This window comes from Talpa occidentalis, unplaced genomic scaffold, assembly GCF_014898055.3.
Source record: "Talpa occidentalis isolate TD23 unplaced genomic scaffold, MPIMG_talOcc4v2.1 talOcc4.9, whole genome shotgun sequence".
NCBI classification, from domain to species: domain Eukaryota; kingdom Metazoa; phylum Chordata; class Mammalia; order Eulipotyphla; family Talpidae; genus Talpa; species Talpa occidentalis.
The window spans coordinates 742,069-758,066 of NW_023605305.1; the positions used below are offsets into that span (position 1 = coordinate 742,069).

General features: G+C 72.2%; 2 protein-coding genes across 2 annotated transcripts; one reads left to right on the plus strand and one right to left on the minus strand.

The window, feature by feature from the left end:
* Window positions 1–21: 21 nt before the first annotated feature.
* On the plus strand, window positions 22–5,961 carry RER1 (retention in endoplasmic reticulum sorting receptor 1). Its single transcript, XM_037499658.2, has 7 exons — window positions 22–69; window positions 2,130–2,211; window positions 2,659–2,763; window positions 3,902–4,001; window positions 4,593–4,671; window positions 5,183–5,318; window positions 5,650–5,961. The coding sequence occupies exons 2-7, from the start codon at window positions 2,131–2,133 to the stop codon at window positions 5,737–5,739; spliced, it is 591 nt and encodes a 196-aa protein (XP_037355555.1). The 5' UTR covers window positions 22–69; window position 2,130; the 3' UTR covers window positions 5,740–5,961.
* A 503-nt stretch (window positions 5,962–6,464) lies between these two features.
* Window positions 6,465–10,894, minus strand: PEX10 (peroxisomal biogenesis factor 10). Its single transcript, XM_037499659.1, is given in 8 exon segments — window positions 6,465–7,052; window positions 7,540–7,675; window positions 7,744–7,919; window positions 8,861–9,048; window positions 9,051–9,191; window positions 9,194–9,262; window positions 10,335–10,415; window positions 10,783–10,894. Coding segments are annotated over 8 exon segments (972 nt in total). The 3' UTR covers window positions 6,465–6,983.
* Window positions 10,895–15,998: the final 5,104 nt, after the last annotated feature.

Genomic DNA, 15,998 nt, shown 5'->3' on the forward strand with positions numbered 1-15,998 from the left:
GCGGCCGCCTGTCCGCGCCCCCCTTCCCGCGGCCTCGGGAGACGCGCTCGGCCGCCGCGGAGCCACCAGGTACGCGGGCGGGGCGGGCGGGGCGGGCGGGGCCGGGCCGCCGCCCCCCGGGGTGGACACGTCCGCTCGCCGCGCGCGGGGCCGGGCCGGGGCCTTCCGTGTCGCGGCTCGCGGGCCGGGCCTCGCGCGTCCTCGGGCCGCGGCCCCGTGTCCGCGCGGGCGCCTCTCCGGCCCCCGGCGCTCGCTGCCCAGTCGGGCCGGCCTCGGGCCCGGCGGGGCGCCGCCGGGGGCCGCGGGGCGGGAGGGGCGCCGGGACTCGCGGGGGCCGCGGGCGCGCTGGCTGGTCTCGCTTTGGCCGTTTCCTTGGGGCCGAGCGCAGAGGACCGTCCAGCAGGCGACGTGCCGGCGGCCGCCCTGGGACAGGCCCTGCTCGGCGGCAGGTCCCGCAGGGCAGCCGACCGGGCTCCCCTCGAGGAGCTCGTGTTCTGGGGCCTAGCGAGGCCGGAGGAGTCGGCCGTGGTTGGCGGCGAGATGAGGCCGGCGGACACGGCTGTCTTGGGGGTGGTCAGCTGGGCCGTCAGGCAGGGCCTCTCTGAGAGGATTGCGCTCAGAGGCGGGTGCCCGTTGACCCAGGAAGGGCCCCATGTTTGAGGGCGCCGTGGGCCCACCCAGCTCCCGCAAACTGCCCTCACAGGGCCGGGGCCGGGGGCTGCAGGCGCGCGCACGGGTGTGTCCCGGACCAGACTCTGGGCCCTCTGCCTGCTGCCCACGTCCCCTGGCCTGGAGGGTGCCTCGGTCTGGTGGTCCAGGGTCGCTGGCGAGCCCATCACAGGCGGGTCTCCATGTGCTTAGTTGCCATAGGGGGTGTCAGCGGTCACTTGGCTACTGCAGGGCGGAAGAGGGGCTCCCTGGTGTCCCCTCGCCTGCCTGCAGGTGACTGGTCTGGTGGTAAAGGGAGAGGAGGAGCTGCAACCGACGGAGCCTCTGCGGCCTGCGCAGGTGGCCGTGCTGGGCTCGGGTGAACTCTGACTTAGCCCTTTCAAGGGGGTAAGGACGCACCCCCGGGGGCCACGGCTGCACTCCTGGGAGCAGAAGGTGTGGGGCTCCCGTGCCTCCTGGCGCTCTGCACCGCACACCTCGCGGAGGCTGCTGGCCCATCCCAGCACTGCGATGCGGTCTGGACACTTTCCCCTCCAGGCCCTGGGGCCTGCCTCCCGCCTGCCGGCCCAGTCCGGGCGCCAGAGTGCTCGGGAGGCGGGGCAGAGGGTGCGGGCAGGGAGGGTGTGGCCGGCTGGTGGGCCGGGACCTGCTCCCCTTGGCCTTGGTTTTCTGCCTGAGACGTTGTGCACAGCCCAGAGGTGTTGGCAGGGCCCGAGCTCCTGGGACGGCAGCGAGCGCTGTTTCGCAGACGAGGAACCGGGCCCTGCGGCCACAGGGTCAGAGACCTTGGCCACGAGATCAGAGCCAAGGTCCGCTGGTGCAGACGGCTCTGGGAACGCGCTGCCCGGGCTGGGGCCGCCTGGAGCCTGACCCTTGGCCTGGGCGCCTCGGCCTTGTCAGCGCTGTCGGCGCTGTCACCGGCCTCCCGGCTGCTCGCGACCTTGGGCAGCAGCTTAAACTGCTCGGGACTGGCTGCTGCTCCACGGGGTGGGTAACGCTGCCCGCTCACAGGTTCCTGGTCTCACGGGTTTGTTCCTCCTGGAGCTGCAGGTGGGCATTGGGCAGGCAGGTGGCATTACCCGCGTGCAGATAAGGCACTGCGCCCGCTCGCCCCGCCCTCGTGGCCGGGACAGGCTTCTGCGGGTGCCCAGGAGGCCTGAGGCCCGCGCGGGGCGCTGGTGCCCGGGAGCAGCCTGGGCTGGCGTGCAGGAGAGGCCTGCAGGGCGCCCCGAGGAGGGCCAGGAGGAAGTGTGGGCGGGCGGGGAGGCCGGCCCGGGAGGCGCCAGCGCAGAACCTGCCCAGGGCCTCGCCTCGGCATCAGCAGAAGTGAAAGTCACCTGCTCGCTGCTGCCAGTCACGTGCCGTCCGCCCCAGCCCCACACCTGGCTGCTGCGGGCTCCCCGGGCCTCCTGGCGGCGCAGGCTGCCTTCACGCACCGTGTCCCGTCCTCTCTGTTACAGGATGTCGGAGGGCGACGGTGCCGGGGGCTCCGTGCACGGGAAGCCGTCGGTGGTGTACAGGTTCTTCACGAGACTCGGACAGGTAGGTGTTTGGTGACGAGCTGAGTAAATATTCCAGGAGAAACCTGAGCCGGGCACGTTCGTGTGGGGCCGGCGGCCAGAGAGAGGTGGAAGGGCCGGCCGGGCTGCTGCCCCTGGCGCGAGTGCCTGGTCTTCTCCTGCAGCTGTGAGGCGCTCCGGGCCTGCCCGCCTGGCCCTCGCGGCCTGGTAGGGCCCACTCTGCTCCGGGCGTGGGGCGCGGTCTGAGGAGGCCGCTGACCGAGTGGGCAGTTGGCTCCCGCTTTTGCTCCAGCCAGCACCAGTCGACTGTGGAGCAGCGGCGGGGCCGGAGGTCGTGGCTGGCGCGTCGCTCCGCCCGGTTGGGCCTGATGCACAGGCCGTGAGCGTTGACCTGCATGCGTCCGCGCCGGTGCCTCTGGCCAGGTCGCCCCTGGGCCTGCGGGTCTCCTGACGTGTGCTTCTCCCCCAGATCTACCAGTCCTGGCTGGACAAGTCCACGCCCTACACGGCTGTGCGGTGGGTGGTGACGCTGGGCCTGAGCTTCGTCTACATGATCCGGGTCTACCTGCTGCAGGTAGGTGTGGGCGGGACGGCCGCGCCAGCTCCACAGTGCGTGGGGGCGTCGAGGGGAAGGGGGTGGTGTCCGGGAGTCGCCGCCCAGTCGTGCAGTGAATGAGTGTGGGGCAGTGTGGGGCTGTTGAGCAGCCGGGCGCGGGCCCTGCCCAGGTAGCTCCGACCTCCCCGCCCTCGGGTGTGCTCGGGACAGTGGCCCCTCTGGCGGCCCCTCTGGCGGCCCCCTGACCCTGTCTCTGGATGTGGGGCGACGGGAGGCTCTGGGGACAAAGTGAGCTTGGACCACCGCGAGGGACTGCCGTCTCAGCTGGACGCTGCGCCCGCGGTGGCTGGAGGGCTCCCCTGGGCCGGTGCTGCCCGGTCCTGTCTCCCCTCCGGTCTCCCCTCCTCTGTCCTCGCGGACAGCAGACACTGCCCCAGTGGCTGCAGGCCCGGGGGCTGGTCTCGGTGGACGTGCTTGTTCCCGGGGCGCTGCTGCACCCCTGGATGTGGATACAGTGGCGCTTGGGGCTCCCACAGAGCCAGGCGTTGGTCGTGGGAGGGAGGACGTGAGGACGCGGTCTGCTCAGGACGGCGGAGGCCGGTGTCAAACTCACCGTGACTGAGTTCGGGATTTTTAGGAATTGGGATGCGGTGCGTTCTCTGCTGGAGAGAATGACCCAGAAACCTCGGGGGAGGGCGGCGGGGGCGGGGCCGCCGCCCGGGTCTGCGTCCGCCACGCGCTGGGCTCGCGGGGGGCCGCTCAGGTTCTGGTGTCCCCCGAGACTGCCATCTGCGCTGAGGATGCGGAGGCCGGGCCGGTGTGTGCGGCTCTGCGGGGCCCAGCTGCGCCCTCTGGGCGAGGGGCGGGTCCAGACGCCCCGTCCTCGTTCTTGCTTCCCGATTTTCCGGTTCTCCATTCCCCGGGGTGGGTGGCGCCCCGCAGCGCTCCTCAGCGTGGCCTCTCGGCCTGGGTTGACGGCGGCGGGCCTCGGGACCCCCCGCACCAGCCCCGCCTGGGTTGGGGGCCTCCCTCCCACTGCCTCGGCGGCCGGGAGCAGCCCTCACCAGCATCACGCTCCGAGGCCGCTCCCCGCGCCCCTCGGGGCCAGTGGCCTGTGTGGGCGCGGCCGGGCCTGGCTGATTGTCTCCTCTCCCAGGGCTGGTACATCGTGACCTATGCCTTGGGGATCTACCACCTGAACCTCTTCATAGCTTTCCTGTCTCCAAAGGTGGACCCTTCCCTGATGGAAGATTCAGGTAGAGTCACAGAGGGGAGTGGGCAGTGCGCGAGCCAGGCGGGGCACACGCTGCTCGGGCTGGACTCCGTCGCGGCGAGTCCAGCTCTGAGCCACCATGTGTGCCGACCACGCTTTGCAGACGGGGAAACTGAGGCATACAGGGTCAGGTGACCCGTCCATGGTCTCGGGCAGAGCCAGTGAGGACCTGGGCAGTGGCCAGAGTGCTCTCTGCCCCCTACTTCCTAAACTCGCAGTGTGTCCGTGCTCGTGCGCCCCCCGGGAGCCAGAGGTGTTCTCTGGGCCCGCCCCCGGAGGAGGCCCGCAGAGCCCTCTGTGGACGGTCCTGAAATCCTAAGGGCAAGGTCCTCCAGCATTTGGGGGTTAACCAGCCAAGAGCCCCTTTCTTGGGCCTCAGTTTCCCGCCTGGGTGGGGAGTGAGCTTATGGCGGGGTGGGGCCGCCTGGGCTCGGGTGTGGGGGGTGTCTCGCAGTCTCCACGATCAGTGGGTCGTGACCCCACTCAGAAGCGCACCGTGCAAACCTGCCTCCACGGCAGAGCGTTGGGGGTGCGGCGGGCGCCCACCGCCGCTCAGCTCCACTTCTGCTTTCAGACGACGGCCCCTCGCTGCCCACCCGCCAGAACGAGGAGTTCCGGCCCTTCATCCGCAGGCTGCCGGAGTTTAAGTTCTGGTGAGCTGCTCCCAGGGGCTGGGCGGGCTCCGACGGCTCCGCGCGCCTGCTCTGCCGCCTGCCCGCCCGCCCGCCTGCCCGCCTGCCCGCGCAGACCCCTGCCGCCGCCCCTCGCAGGCGCGCGCCGAAACGCCGAGGCCAGCCGCGAGGAGCGTCTGGGTCTGTCCCGGGGGCCTCCCTCCAGGCGCGGCCCCTCTGCTCCGAGGGGCTCTCGCGGGGCCTTGGCTGGGCCGGCCACGTCTTCGCCGTGCAGCTTGGGGGCAGCCATGCTGGGGACGCGGCCGCTCAGGGAGGCTAGAGCCTGGCTGTGCCCGGTAGGGAGACTGGCAGGCCCTTCAGGCCCCACGCAGGCCCGGTCTGGCTGGTCTGTGGGGTGCGACTGGGGTTTGGTCCCCGCGCCTGTAGTTCCGTAGCAGCCTGGGAACCATGTTCCCGGAGTGGACGCAGCTGGCAGCAGCTCCCGGGGGGAGGCCCACGGCCCGGCCTCACGCACCCTCTGCCCTCCCTCAAGGCACGCGGCGACCAAGGGCATCCTGGTGGCCATGGTCTGCACCTTCTTTGAGGCTTTCAACGTGCCGGTGTTCTGGCCCATCCTGGTCATGTACTTCATCATGCTGTTCTGCATCACCATGAAGAGGCAGATCAAGGTGAAGGCCCGGGGGCCTGCCAGGCGGGGCTGGGGCCGTTGGGGTGTCGTGGGTGGGCCTCAGTTTGGACGTGCCAGGTCTTGCGTGAGTCGCTCTAAGGCGACCTGAGCAGGCCCCACAGTGTGCTGCCCCTCGTGCCACTTCAGAGGCCCCGTGGGGGGCGCAGCCCTGCCGGCAGGCGGGGCAGGGGTGGGCCTAGGTGCTCTGCTGTCAGGCCGCTGCCGTGTCACCGGGCGCCGCCAGGCGGGAGCGCGGGCGGGGGCCGGTGCGCTGGGGAGGCGCCTGGCGGCCGGGCCGGGCTCTGAAGTCCCTGGCGTCTGTCTGTCCCCAGCACATGATCAAGTACCGGTACATCCCGTTCACGCACGGCAAGAGGACGTACAGGGGCAAGGAGGACGCGGGCAAGGCGTTCGCGAGCTAGGCGCGGGCTGCAGCGGCCGCGGCCCGAGGCGCCGGGCCCGTCGCGGTGCCGCCTCTGCACATAAAGTAGTTGAATTCGAGGGAGTTGGATTTTCTTTTCGAAAGGAGCTTCTGTCTGTAACTGATCACCAGGGTCCGGAGACACCGGCGCTTCAACCGAACCGCGGGCCGTGGTCGGGGAGGCCCAGGGGGCCGCGGCGGGCAGGGGGGGGCCGCGCCTCCTGGAGCCCCACGTAGGGACCGGGCTGCACCCCCGCCTCTGAGGACCTGGCCGGGCCCGGCCGCCGGAGGACGCGCGTCCCGGAAGGCCCGTCGGCTGGACGGCGACCCGCCCGCGTCCTCACGCCAGCGTCCGCCTCGTCTCCCTCGAGGTCTCCCGCCCGGCGCCGCCCCGCCGCCCGCCGCCGTAAACTCCCACGATCGCGTTCGAGGGCCTGGGGGTATAAATACATGTACTATATTTTAATTGTTTCAGATTATTTTGGCACATTTCTTTGATACGTCTGTTTTGTCCCAATTAATTTAAAGTCCTTCACGCGACGGCCCTCCCGGCGCAGCCTCTGTGAGGGCGGCCCCGCCGCCCCCTCCACGGGAACCATCTGACTCTGCATGTCGACTTTTTTGATGTGATAAAAAGCGAAATACTCTTCAACATTTTACTAAGTGGCTTTTTAATTCCAACTTTATTAAAGACGGCCTCCCCCCCCCCCCCCCGCCCCGCGTCGTCTCTCTGGAACACGCCAGCCCTGCGCGGCCCGGATGGCCCTGTGGCCCGGGGGCTGCCCCTGCCCCGTGGCCCTGGTCAGGGCTCTGCGGTCTGAGCATCGCTCCGGGCCTGCAGCTGCCGGCGTCCCTGAGGGCTCGTGGAGGTGGGGCCCCGCCGCCTCGGCCAGCAGCCGCCTCGGGTCTCGGGAACGCCTGGAGTGACCGCTGTTCTCTGGCCAGTGGCCACAGCGGCCTTTCCGGCAGGTACCCGAGGCCGGGATCCCTTTCTCCTCACAAATGGCCCAGCCAGGCCCGGCCTGCCTGGCGTTCCTGGCCTGGCGGTGGGGACGGGAGGGAAGCCCAGGCCGCGTCCAAACCAGAAATTCCCGAGGAGCCGCTGTCCTAAGGTGCGCACGGGGGGAGTGCGGGGCCTCCGGACCCTGGCACTGCCCGCCGGTGCAGCCGGGTCCGGCAGCTGCCCCCGCCCTGCTGGCGCGGTCTCGGGGCCAGACAGGTGAGGCGGCGGCGCGCCGGGCCGGGTCAGCGGTAGTGGCGCAGGTAGACGAGCTTCTGCGGCGGGCACGCCTCTCTGCACAGGGGGCACTCCGTCTGCGGGGGCGGGCGGGGTCAGCATCCCCTTCGGGAGCGACGGCCCGGGGCAGGCCCGGTGCTGCCTTCCCAGCGCCGCTGGGGGCCGCGCGAAGGGGCAGCGACCCGACAGGTGCTGAGGCCCAGGACCTGGGCGGCGGGGGCCATGGTGCCAGCTCCACGCCAGCCCTGCACGGAGCTGGATGTCGGGGGAGGTGGTGGCCGGGAGACAGGCCGGCACCGCCCCCTCTCGGGGCTGCCGCTGAGCCTGCGGGTAGCGGGTCCCTGGCACCGGACCCCCCCTGCAGCCAGTGGGGTGGGGGCATGGTGTCCCCAGCAGCCCCCCGAAGGCTCGGGAGGCCCCGATAACCCGAGCCCCAGGGCAGGAGCTCCTGCCTCCCCCTCGGCTCCCAGCTGGAGTCCAGACCCCAGCGGCAGGCCTGGGGGCTTTGAGAAACGCCCGCGGCCTCAGTGGGGTGCACAAGGGGCGCTGCTTGCAGGTGCCCACCTTGGTGTCACACCACTGGGTGACGCACTCCCAGCAGAAGAGGTGGCCACAGGGCGTGGCCGTGGGGTGCCGGCGCTCCTCCAGACACAGCGTGCACAGGGAGCCCCTGGGGGCCGCTCTGTCTTCCGCGTGGCTCCTGGGAGAGCAGAGAGTCCCGAGAACTCGCACCCACCCAGGGGCCCGCCCGAGCCACTCGCCACACACCTGCGGTGGGCCAGGCCTCGGGGCAGCCTCCCGTCGCGGCGGGCGCGACGTCTCTGCCGGAGGGCGAGCAGCTGCAGGCCGGCGGCCAGCGCCAGGTGCGCCAGGGACACCAGCCCCAGCAGCCGGTAGCTGGCGCGCGCCTGCGTGTCTTCTGCGGGCGGGCGGTGGACGCGGAGCTGCCGAGGGACGAGGAAACACCTTGCCTCGCCGAGGGCGCAGCGGGGGCGGGGTGCAGGGCGCCCTGGCTGAGGGGCACGGGGTGGGGGGGAGGGCCTGGCACAGGCAGGGCCCTGCTCCTGACAGGAGCCACCTGCCGCGCCAGCGAGCTCAGGCGCGGTCTGCGGGGCGAGGGCGGGGCGTGTGCTGGGACCCACCGCTTGGAGAGAGAAGGAAGCGACAAAGCAGCCTGAGAGGCACCGGGTGCCAGAAAGGGCAGAGGCCGACCACCTCCGCCTGCTCCGCAAGGTGCCTGCCCACACAGGCGCCGCCGTGGCCCAGCCGCCTCTGCAGCACGACAGCCACCGCTCCCGGCTCCGCCTCCGAAGGGGCAGCCAGCCACCCCCGCCCTGCCCGGTCTCCCAGGAACTGGCACCCAAACCCGGGGCGGGGGCAGGTCCAGCCTTGGTGGACGTAGCGCCCCAGAGGCCCGGGGGGGGACGGCCGTGTCGGAGCCCAGCCACCGCCAGCACCGGGCAAGAAGCCTCGTTCCGGGAGTCGAGTGAGGGCCCAATGGGGAGGGCGCAGAGGGAGCAGGAGGCACCGGGACGGCGGGCCTGGGCTGGGAGGGGTCTCGGCGGACTGCGAAGCACTGCCGAGACCCACGACAGGACGGGCTGGACCTGAGACCCGTGCGGATGCTGGCGTGAGGGGTCATGGTCAGGAAGACGTGCCCCTTGCATCTGCGGGGACAGGCTGCATGCGCCCGAGGAGCACCCTCACCCTCACACGCCGCCGCCCCGGGAGGCAGACCCCCCTCGCCTGGCTCTTTGAACAGGGCCAGAGCGCCCAGGTCTCAGCATCCTGGGTGTGACCTGGGGCTGATTCCAAATCCCAGGCGTCTTGAGGGGCTCCAGGCCCAGCCCCCGAGAGCCAGCGGACCGCGCGCGCCTGTACTCACATAGGCCACGCCTGCCAGCCGCTTGGCCAGGTGGTAGAAGGTGCCGTGGATGTAGAACCAAGCTACGTGGAGCCGCTGCAGGCAGCCCAGGCCCCACCGCAATCCCGCTGTGACCTGCAGGAGCGCCCTCCGCTGCGGCTCCGACAGCCCGGCCGTGTGCCGCTGCACCAGACGCCGGGCCCCTGAGCGCCGGCGCCCCCCAGCGCCAGGCTGCCTTGGGAGGGCCGCCCACCACCATCTGCCTGCAGCTCGTGCTCCAGGTGCAGCAGGGCTCTGTCCAGCAGGTAGGGCAGGACGGCGTGCAGGGCCACCAGCAGGCCGCGGCGCAGCCCGAGGGCACGCGGCGCCCAGACGGGTCCACCTGGACGATGCCGACGTACTCCTCCCCGAGGGTCTGGTAGCCTGCGGGCACGGGGACACCGAGGGCGCCACTGAGGAGCCCCACAGGGACTGGGTGCCCTGAGACAGAGGCTCTGTCCTGTGTGGTGGTCCCTGTCCTCCTGCTACACCCCCATCTCTGCAGTGAGGGGCTTCTGGGCCTTGGCAGTGGCCTCCTGACCTGTGCCCACTTGCCCTAAGCGCCCCAGTCTTGCAAGGCCCCTCCTCAGTAGCAGCGCCCGGCCCTCCCACTGCCCCAGGCAATCAACTCCATTCTCCCCTGCCTGCGCCCACAACACCCCACTTTCCACGCCAGCCAGCACCAGGCTTTGCGGGTGGCTGCTAAGAGAACATGCGATAAACATGCGAACTCACCCAACACCACCCACTCCCCAGGCCACAGGCCTCAGTGTTGCCCTGACTTGCCTGAACACCTGACAGGCACGCCACCCCATTTCAGCACTGTCACCCCGGGGTGTCCCAGTCTGCGCCCACCATCCCTCTTTTGGCTTCCTCTGGAGGGAAAGCCAGTGATCCCAGCCTGCGGGTCGCTTGCGCCTCCAACCACTCCTCGCCTGCCTACTGGTGGTCCCCACCAGGGACGTCCCCTCAGGCCCCTTGGCCAACCCAATTCTGCCCACCTGGGAAGCCCCCTTCCCAGCCCCTGCCCCGCCTCTGACGGGTCTACTGTCTGTCCCCGGCCTGTGCACTGCAGCAGGAGGGTGGCTGCTTGGTCCCAGGACCGGCTTCCCTGCCCGCACCCTGTACAGGGCTCAGTGCCAGACCCCCCACGGGCCCCCAGGGTTAGCGATGGAGAAAGTCCCAAGGACACTTTGGACAGCGGTCCCAGGAACACGAGGAGGACGGAGAGAGCACGCTGGCCAGGACAAAGGGCAGAGACCTTCCCGCCTGCAGCCACCGCCCACCCGCTCAGGGCTGGCTTGCTAGGGGGGTAGGGTGGGGGCACATGGGTCCCCCCGTTCCCAGAGGCTGCACTGGCCGGCTCCAGGGACACGGGGACAGCAGCCCTGTCCACTGGCCCGGGGTGGCGGCTAGAGGGAGACCCTGAGTCCCAGGGTCCAGTGGGGGCTGCTACCTGCGAGCGTGGTGAGGCCAAAATAGGCGACGTCGGAGAGCAGCTCGAGCTCCCTCCTCCACTCCAGCCACTTCCTCGCGCCTGCGGGACACTCACGCTGCCGGGGCGCCAGGACAGGCGCGGCCGCCGGCCCCACGCCCCGCTCCACGCCCTCCTCAGCGCCGCGCGCTCCGCCTCGCCCGCGGCCGGAGCCCACCGGCCCGGAGGGTCTCCCGGGAACCTGCCGCCGGCCCCGGGGCGTCCGGCCAGCGCGGCCCGAGGGCGACCCCGCGGCCCCACGGTCACCGCCCGAGGGCCCGGCTCTGCGGGCGGCGCCAGCGCGGGAGGCCGGCGGGGCGCGGCGGCGGCCCCGGGGCGCGCGGGTGGGCGCCCGCGGGCCCCTCCCGCCCCGCCCCGCCCCGCCCCGCCCCGCGGAGGCCCCCTGGCCCGCGGCCGGGCGCCGGCTCACCCGCCAGGCTGTGCAGGGCGCCGCCCGCCGCGCTCCGCAGCCCGCCGCGGTAGTAGTCGTCCTTCTGCGCCGCGCGGACCACCTCCGGGGGGCTGGCGGCGGCGGGGGCCATGGCGCTGGGTCGCGGGCCGGCCGTGGCCCCGCCCACGCGGGCGATGCCTGATGACGACCACGCTGGGCGCGCACTTTGTGCGTCGACTCGGGGACGGGGCCGGCCGGGGCGTCGCGGCGTGGTGGGCGGGGCCGGGGAGGGGCCGGGGCGGGCGGGGCGGGGCCGGGGGGCGGGGCCGGGGCGTGGCGTGGCGGGGCGGGGCCGGCGCAGCGCGGCGAGGGCGTGGGGCCCACGGGCGCCGTGGGCGGGGGCGCGCGCGGCGGGGGCGCGCGGCGGGGGCGCGGGCGGGGGGGGCGGGGGCGCGGCGGGCGGGGGGCGCGCGCGGGCGGGGGCGGGGGGCGGCCTGGCCCTGTGCCCCGCGCATCTCCTGAAGTGTTGCCGGACATTTACTAATGACTTCAAGCTGCGCCACAGCGGCGTGGTGCTCCCGCGGCCTGGCCGCCGCCCTCCCACGCGCTTCACGGGGGGCGGGGGCCTGCGGCGCCCCTCAGTCCAGCCCGCGGCCCGCTGGGGCGCGCGAGGAGCGGGGAGCCAGAGCCGGCGGCGGCGGCTCTGGAGCAGGCCGCGGGGGGCCCGCGGGGGTGGGCGCCGTCGCCCCTCCAGGCCAGCGCCTCTCCCTGGGCGCCCGCCCCCTCCTGTGTTCTCCTCCCGGGGCCCTCCTCCAGGCCCGCAGAAGGTGGGGGGCCCGGGTGGGAGCAGGCGCAGGGCCCTGCCGACACCCCTCTCTGCAGGGGACAGAGCTTGGAGGCCCAGTGTCCAGCCACGGCCACAGCTGGACTTCACTTATTTATTTATTTATTTATTTGTTTATTTTAAGATGTATTTATTTATTTATACAAGAGCTGGGGTGCAGGCCAGAGGTGTGGGGTGTGAGAGGATCCACCTGAGACAGGGCGGGGAGCAGAACAGGCAGACTGACTGAAACACACTGCTGAGGGGAGCAGCGGGCGAGACAGGCGAGGTCTGCTGCACCCTGTGGGTAGCTCCCTGGCCGGCCGGGGATCGAACTTGTGCTGTAGAGGCTGCGGACAGCTTCATAGTGTGGTGCTGAACCCCTGGCCTCCGGTGTGGGGGTCAGAGCCAGAAGGGCCAGCAGGTGGCGCCGTCGACCTGCGGAGGAGCCTGGGGCTGGGGAGGGCGTTTCTCCCTCTTGAGTGACCTGGATCTGAACCAAGGACGCGGGGAGACCCGACACCGGGCCTTCAGCCCACGGGAGGGCAGGCCCAGGCGGGCTGTGGCTGACGTGGGTTTCGGGTTTCGGAGGGTGCTGGCCCCCTGCCCCTGGAGCCGAGCCGTGGCCCAGAGCTCTGCGGGGCCCTTGCTCTGCTTCCTCCCCCGTCCCTGCCTGCCGAGGCGCCCTCCGCCTGTGACCTCTGACAGGCGCCAGCCCCCTTCTCCGAGGCCCCCTTCCTCTGCATGGGCCCTGCTGTCCTGCCCGTAGCCTGACCGTGCAGTCACTCCCCTTTCCAGTGGCCACTGAGCTGGACGCTGCCTCATGACCCCACTGGGAGCAGGGGCCCCGGTCGCTCTCTGGCACTGTCTCCTCCTCGCGGTGTCCAGGTCTGCAGAGGGGCTCGAGTCAGCCACCATCGCGTGGCCCTGCCCCGCAGCCCAGGGCCCGGCTGTCCAACACGGGAGGGGTGGGGCTCCCAGCACCCCCACCTGTCCCTTCACTGCTCCCCCCCCCCCCGTCCTCCCCCTTCCCCTCCCCCCCCCCCCAGTCTGCACCGCACCGTCTCCTGCGCGGCCTCCCCCTTAGGGCTGGAGCCAGGGGGCCTTGGGAGCCGGCCTGGGAGGAGGCAGCCACCTGCGGGCTCCTCACAGCCCCTGGGCCGGGCTGGCTGGTTGGCATGGACGGAGAGCACAGGTCCAGCTGCCCGGTTGGGGGAGGCTCGTCCCTGCTCTGGGGGCGCCCGCAGCAGAGGCCCTCAAGCACTTTCACAGCAAGTCTTCGTGGACCCCATGAAGGGGGCCAGGGGGTGAGTCCGAGGGTGTGTCCCAGGCCCGCGCCCGCCTGCCTGCAGGGGCCCAGGAGAGGCTGGGGGAGTCCGGGGCCCTGCCCACCCATCTCACTGGGCCTGCCCCCTGCTTCTGACTGACTGCCCAGGGCACAGGCCCCGGGTCGGGGTGGGGGGGGTGGCCCCCAGGTTGCAGGATTTGCCGAGCTTGGGACTCGGGACGCCTCACTCGCTGGACACGGATTCCTGACCAAGGAGCGGCCGGTGGAAGAGATGCCAGGGGGAGGGGTGGGGGGCAGGCTGCCAGGCCTTCTGCAGGGGCACCCGCTCCCCAAAGCAGCCCTGGGCTATGGGGCCGGCCTCTGGGGCTCCGTGGAGGCTCCCCCGGCTGGAAGCCCCGCCCTTGGTGTGCAGCGGCGGTTTCCCGGCAACCAGCCTCTTCCCGAGCCTCCCAACGTTACCTCGTTAACATAACAAGAGCCGCTCCGCGCCGTGCGGGGGGAGCCGGGCGCGGCGGGCCCTGACCTGCTCCCGGGGAAGCTCTGGGTGGCGTCGGAAGCCCCAAAGAGGCGTTTCCCTCCCAGGGGGCACCGCGGGGCCGGGGACCGGGCTTGTAGGTGGGGCTGCGGGGGGGCCGTCTTCTCCACCCGCCCGATGCCCTTTGGCGGGGGCCCTGGTGGGGCAGTCACCCCAGCAGCCCCGTCGGCCTGCGCTAGAACCCCCAGAGGCTCCCCAGTCCCTGGGGGTCAATTTCCAGGTCTGAACCTGACTGACACCTCAAGGGCCCCAAGGGAGGTACGAGCCTCTGAGAAGTGAGGGCAGAGGACCCCAGCGGTCGGGCGGGCTCACCCTGGCCACGAGGGCTGCCCCTGTCCCCTGACAGCGAGCCACATGGGTGGGACCTACGGTGGTCCCTGCTGCGTCCCAGGCGCCAGGAGAACGCCACGGTTTTCTGGAATAGCAGCCGGAAGGAAGGAGTTCCTGCGTCGGTGAGGCGGGCAGGCAGGTGCCCCCCAAAACAGCTGCTCCTGGGATGGAGGCTGGCAGGGCCCCGGGAGGTCCCTCCTGGGCCTGCACCCCAGCACCTGTCACCCTGCCTGGCCTGGGTGCCGGGGTCTAAAAGCCTAGTCCTGGGTCCTGGCGTCCAGCGCTGACCCCCCCATCTGGGTTGGGGTGAGGGCCATCTGGCCACCCGTGTCTGGCTGTGCCCGCCGCAGGGACAGAGCAGACCCGACCTTCCTGACCGCGCCCAGGAGAGGGGCTGGGAGGTGGGGGCGGGGCTGTAGCAGCCCGTTCCTCTGACCGACCTGCTGGTAAGGACCTGGGACGCCGAGGCTGGGACGTGTCTCGGGGTGCGTCGGCGGCCCCCCAGCAGCCTGGCCGTACCACACCGCCGCCCGAGGGGCAGCCCGCAGCATCAGGGTGCTGGCCGGGGACTGATGTGCCGCCTTCTTCACTCCCCGGGCAGTGGCTTTGGTCCTGGCCCGCTGGAGTCTGGGGTCCTGGGGGTAGGGGGCGGTGGGCCTGGAAGCTGGCGGGCAGCGCGGGAGCCCTGGGCGGGCGCCAGAAGACCCAGAGCCTGGGGAGGGCACTGGGCAGGGAGGTGCGGGTGCGAGCCCGTGGGTCACCGCGCTGCCTGGAGGCGGTGCCGCCCGTCCCTCCCGCCCTGGTCTGTCACAGCCCGTCCGAGCACCCGCCCGTCCACCCTCGCCTCCCGGCCGGCCGCACGGCCCCCACGCGCCACCTCACGGCAAGAGGAGCCCCGCGCCGTGCCTGAGCCCTGAGGCCCCTCATCGCCCAGCGCGTGCACCAGTGTCCACGCCCATCCTTGAGGGGCCATGCGAGGGCCAGCCACCCTCTCGCCCCACCCGCCATGGACCAGGACACCTCTGGAAGGCGCGGGCTGCACCTGCTCTGGCAGCTCCCGCACTCCTCACCTCCCAGCAGCTCCCCGGGGTCAGCGCCCAGGCCGCGGCCCGGCCCCCCGCGGCCCCCACGCCAGCGGGGCCCCCTTCCTGGCCCCAGTGGCGGGCGTCCCAGCTGCCAGGGGAACTTCCGGCTCCCCTGGCCCGCCCGGCTGCAGCCACCCCTGGCCCGCGCAGGCTGGGAGCCGGACCCGCTGGCCCCGCCGCCCTCGGGGGCTCCCCAGGTCACCGTCAGGCGCTCGGTAGAGCTGGGTGGGACCCAGGGATGGGGGTGCAGTGTCCCCACGCTGGCCCCTCCCCAGGGCCCCAGGGCCATGGGGCTGCCATGGGGGAGGGTCCGGCTCCCAACTCTGCTCCCCACCTTTCCCTCCACCGAGACCGCTGGCTGGGATGGGGGCGCAGAGTTCCCCGCCTCCTGCAGGCAGGCCTGGCGCTGAGCCCAAGTAGGCGGGTGGGGGGGGTCTGGGCGGGGGTGGGTGGGTCTTGGGGGCTGGGGGGAGCGGGGGGGGGTCGTGGAGCTTGAGGACAGGAGGCCCGGTGGCCACCCACCCTCTGGGGACCCTGCGCTCCCCTGGGGAAGGGGTCGCCCTTGGACCAGGAGGCAGGCGCAGAGGGCTCTGGTGGTGGGGCAGACACTTCACACCGCTGGAGACCCCACCCCACAGCCCAGTCGCCCCCAGCCCTCCCCAGCAGCTCTGCCCCGCGAGGGCTCCTGAGGCCTGGCCTGGCGCCCGCATCCTCTGCCGGTGTGCGGGGCCCCAGGGGCTGCAGGCCTGCAGGGGGCAGGCAAGTCAGACTCTGAGCTGGCGGAGCAGGTGCACTGCATCACAGGACCTGGTTCCGTGGCTGCACCCGGGGAGCAGCACCCCGAGGCACAGCGTCTCCTGGTGCTGACCCCACTTTGCTCGCGGGGCTCTGAGCCTGAGACGCGCTTCCTCTGCTCTGCGCCCTGGGGCGCCCCACTCCCCCCCCTACAGGCCTGCCCAGAGCATCTCCCTGGGGCTCGGGGCGGCCAGGGTGGGCAGCGGGCCTCAGGCCTGGTCCAGAGCCCCCTCTGTCCGGGACGCCCGTCCAGGCTGGGCCCCACATGTGGTGGAGCGCCCTGTCACGCCTGCCCCAGCCCGGCTGCTGCCCTGCAAGGGGCGGCTGCCGGGCCCGACCCCAGCCTCACCCTGGCCGCCCCGTGCCGCCCGCCTGCTCGGGTTCTGTTCTGGGCAAGGG

What these genes read in the sequence shown, in the direction of transcription:
- RER1 (XM_037499658.2), top strand. Translation starts at nt 2,131, where the DNA reads ATGTCGGAGGGCGACGGTGCCGGGGGCTCCGTGCACGGGAAGCCGTCG. An exon ending in TCTTCACGAGACTCGGACAG is followed by an intron (nt 2,212 to 2,658) that starts GTAGGTGTTTGG and finishes CTTCTCCCCCAG; the next exon opens with ATCTACCAGTCCTGGCTGGA. An exon ending in CTGCCGGAGTTTAAGTTCTG is followed by an intron (nt 4,672 to 5,182) that starts GTGAGCTGCTCC and finishes CCCTCCCTCAAG; the next exon opens with GCACGCGGCGACCAAGGGCA.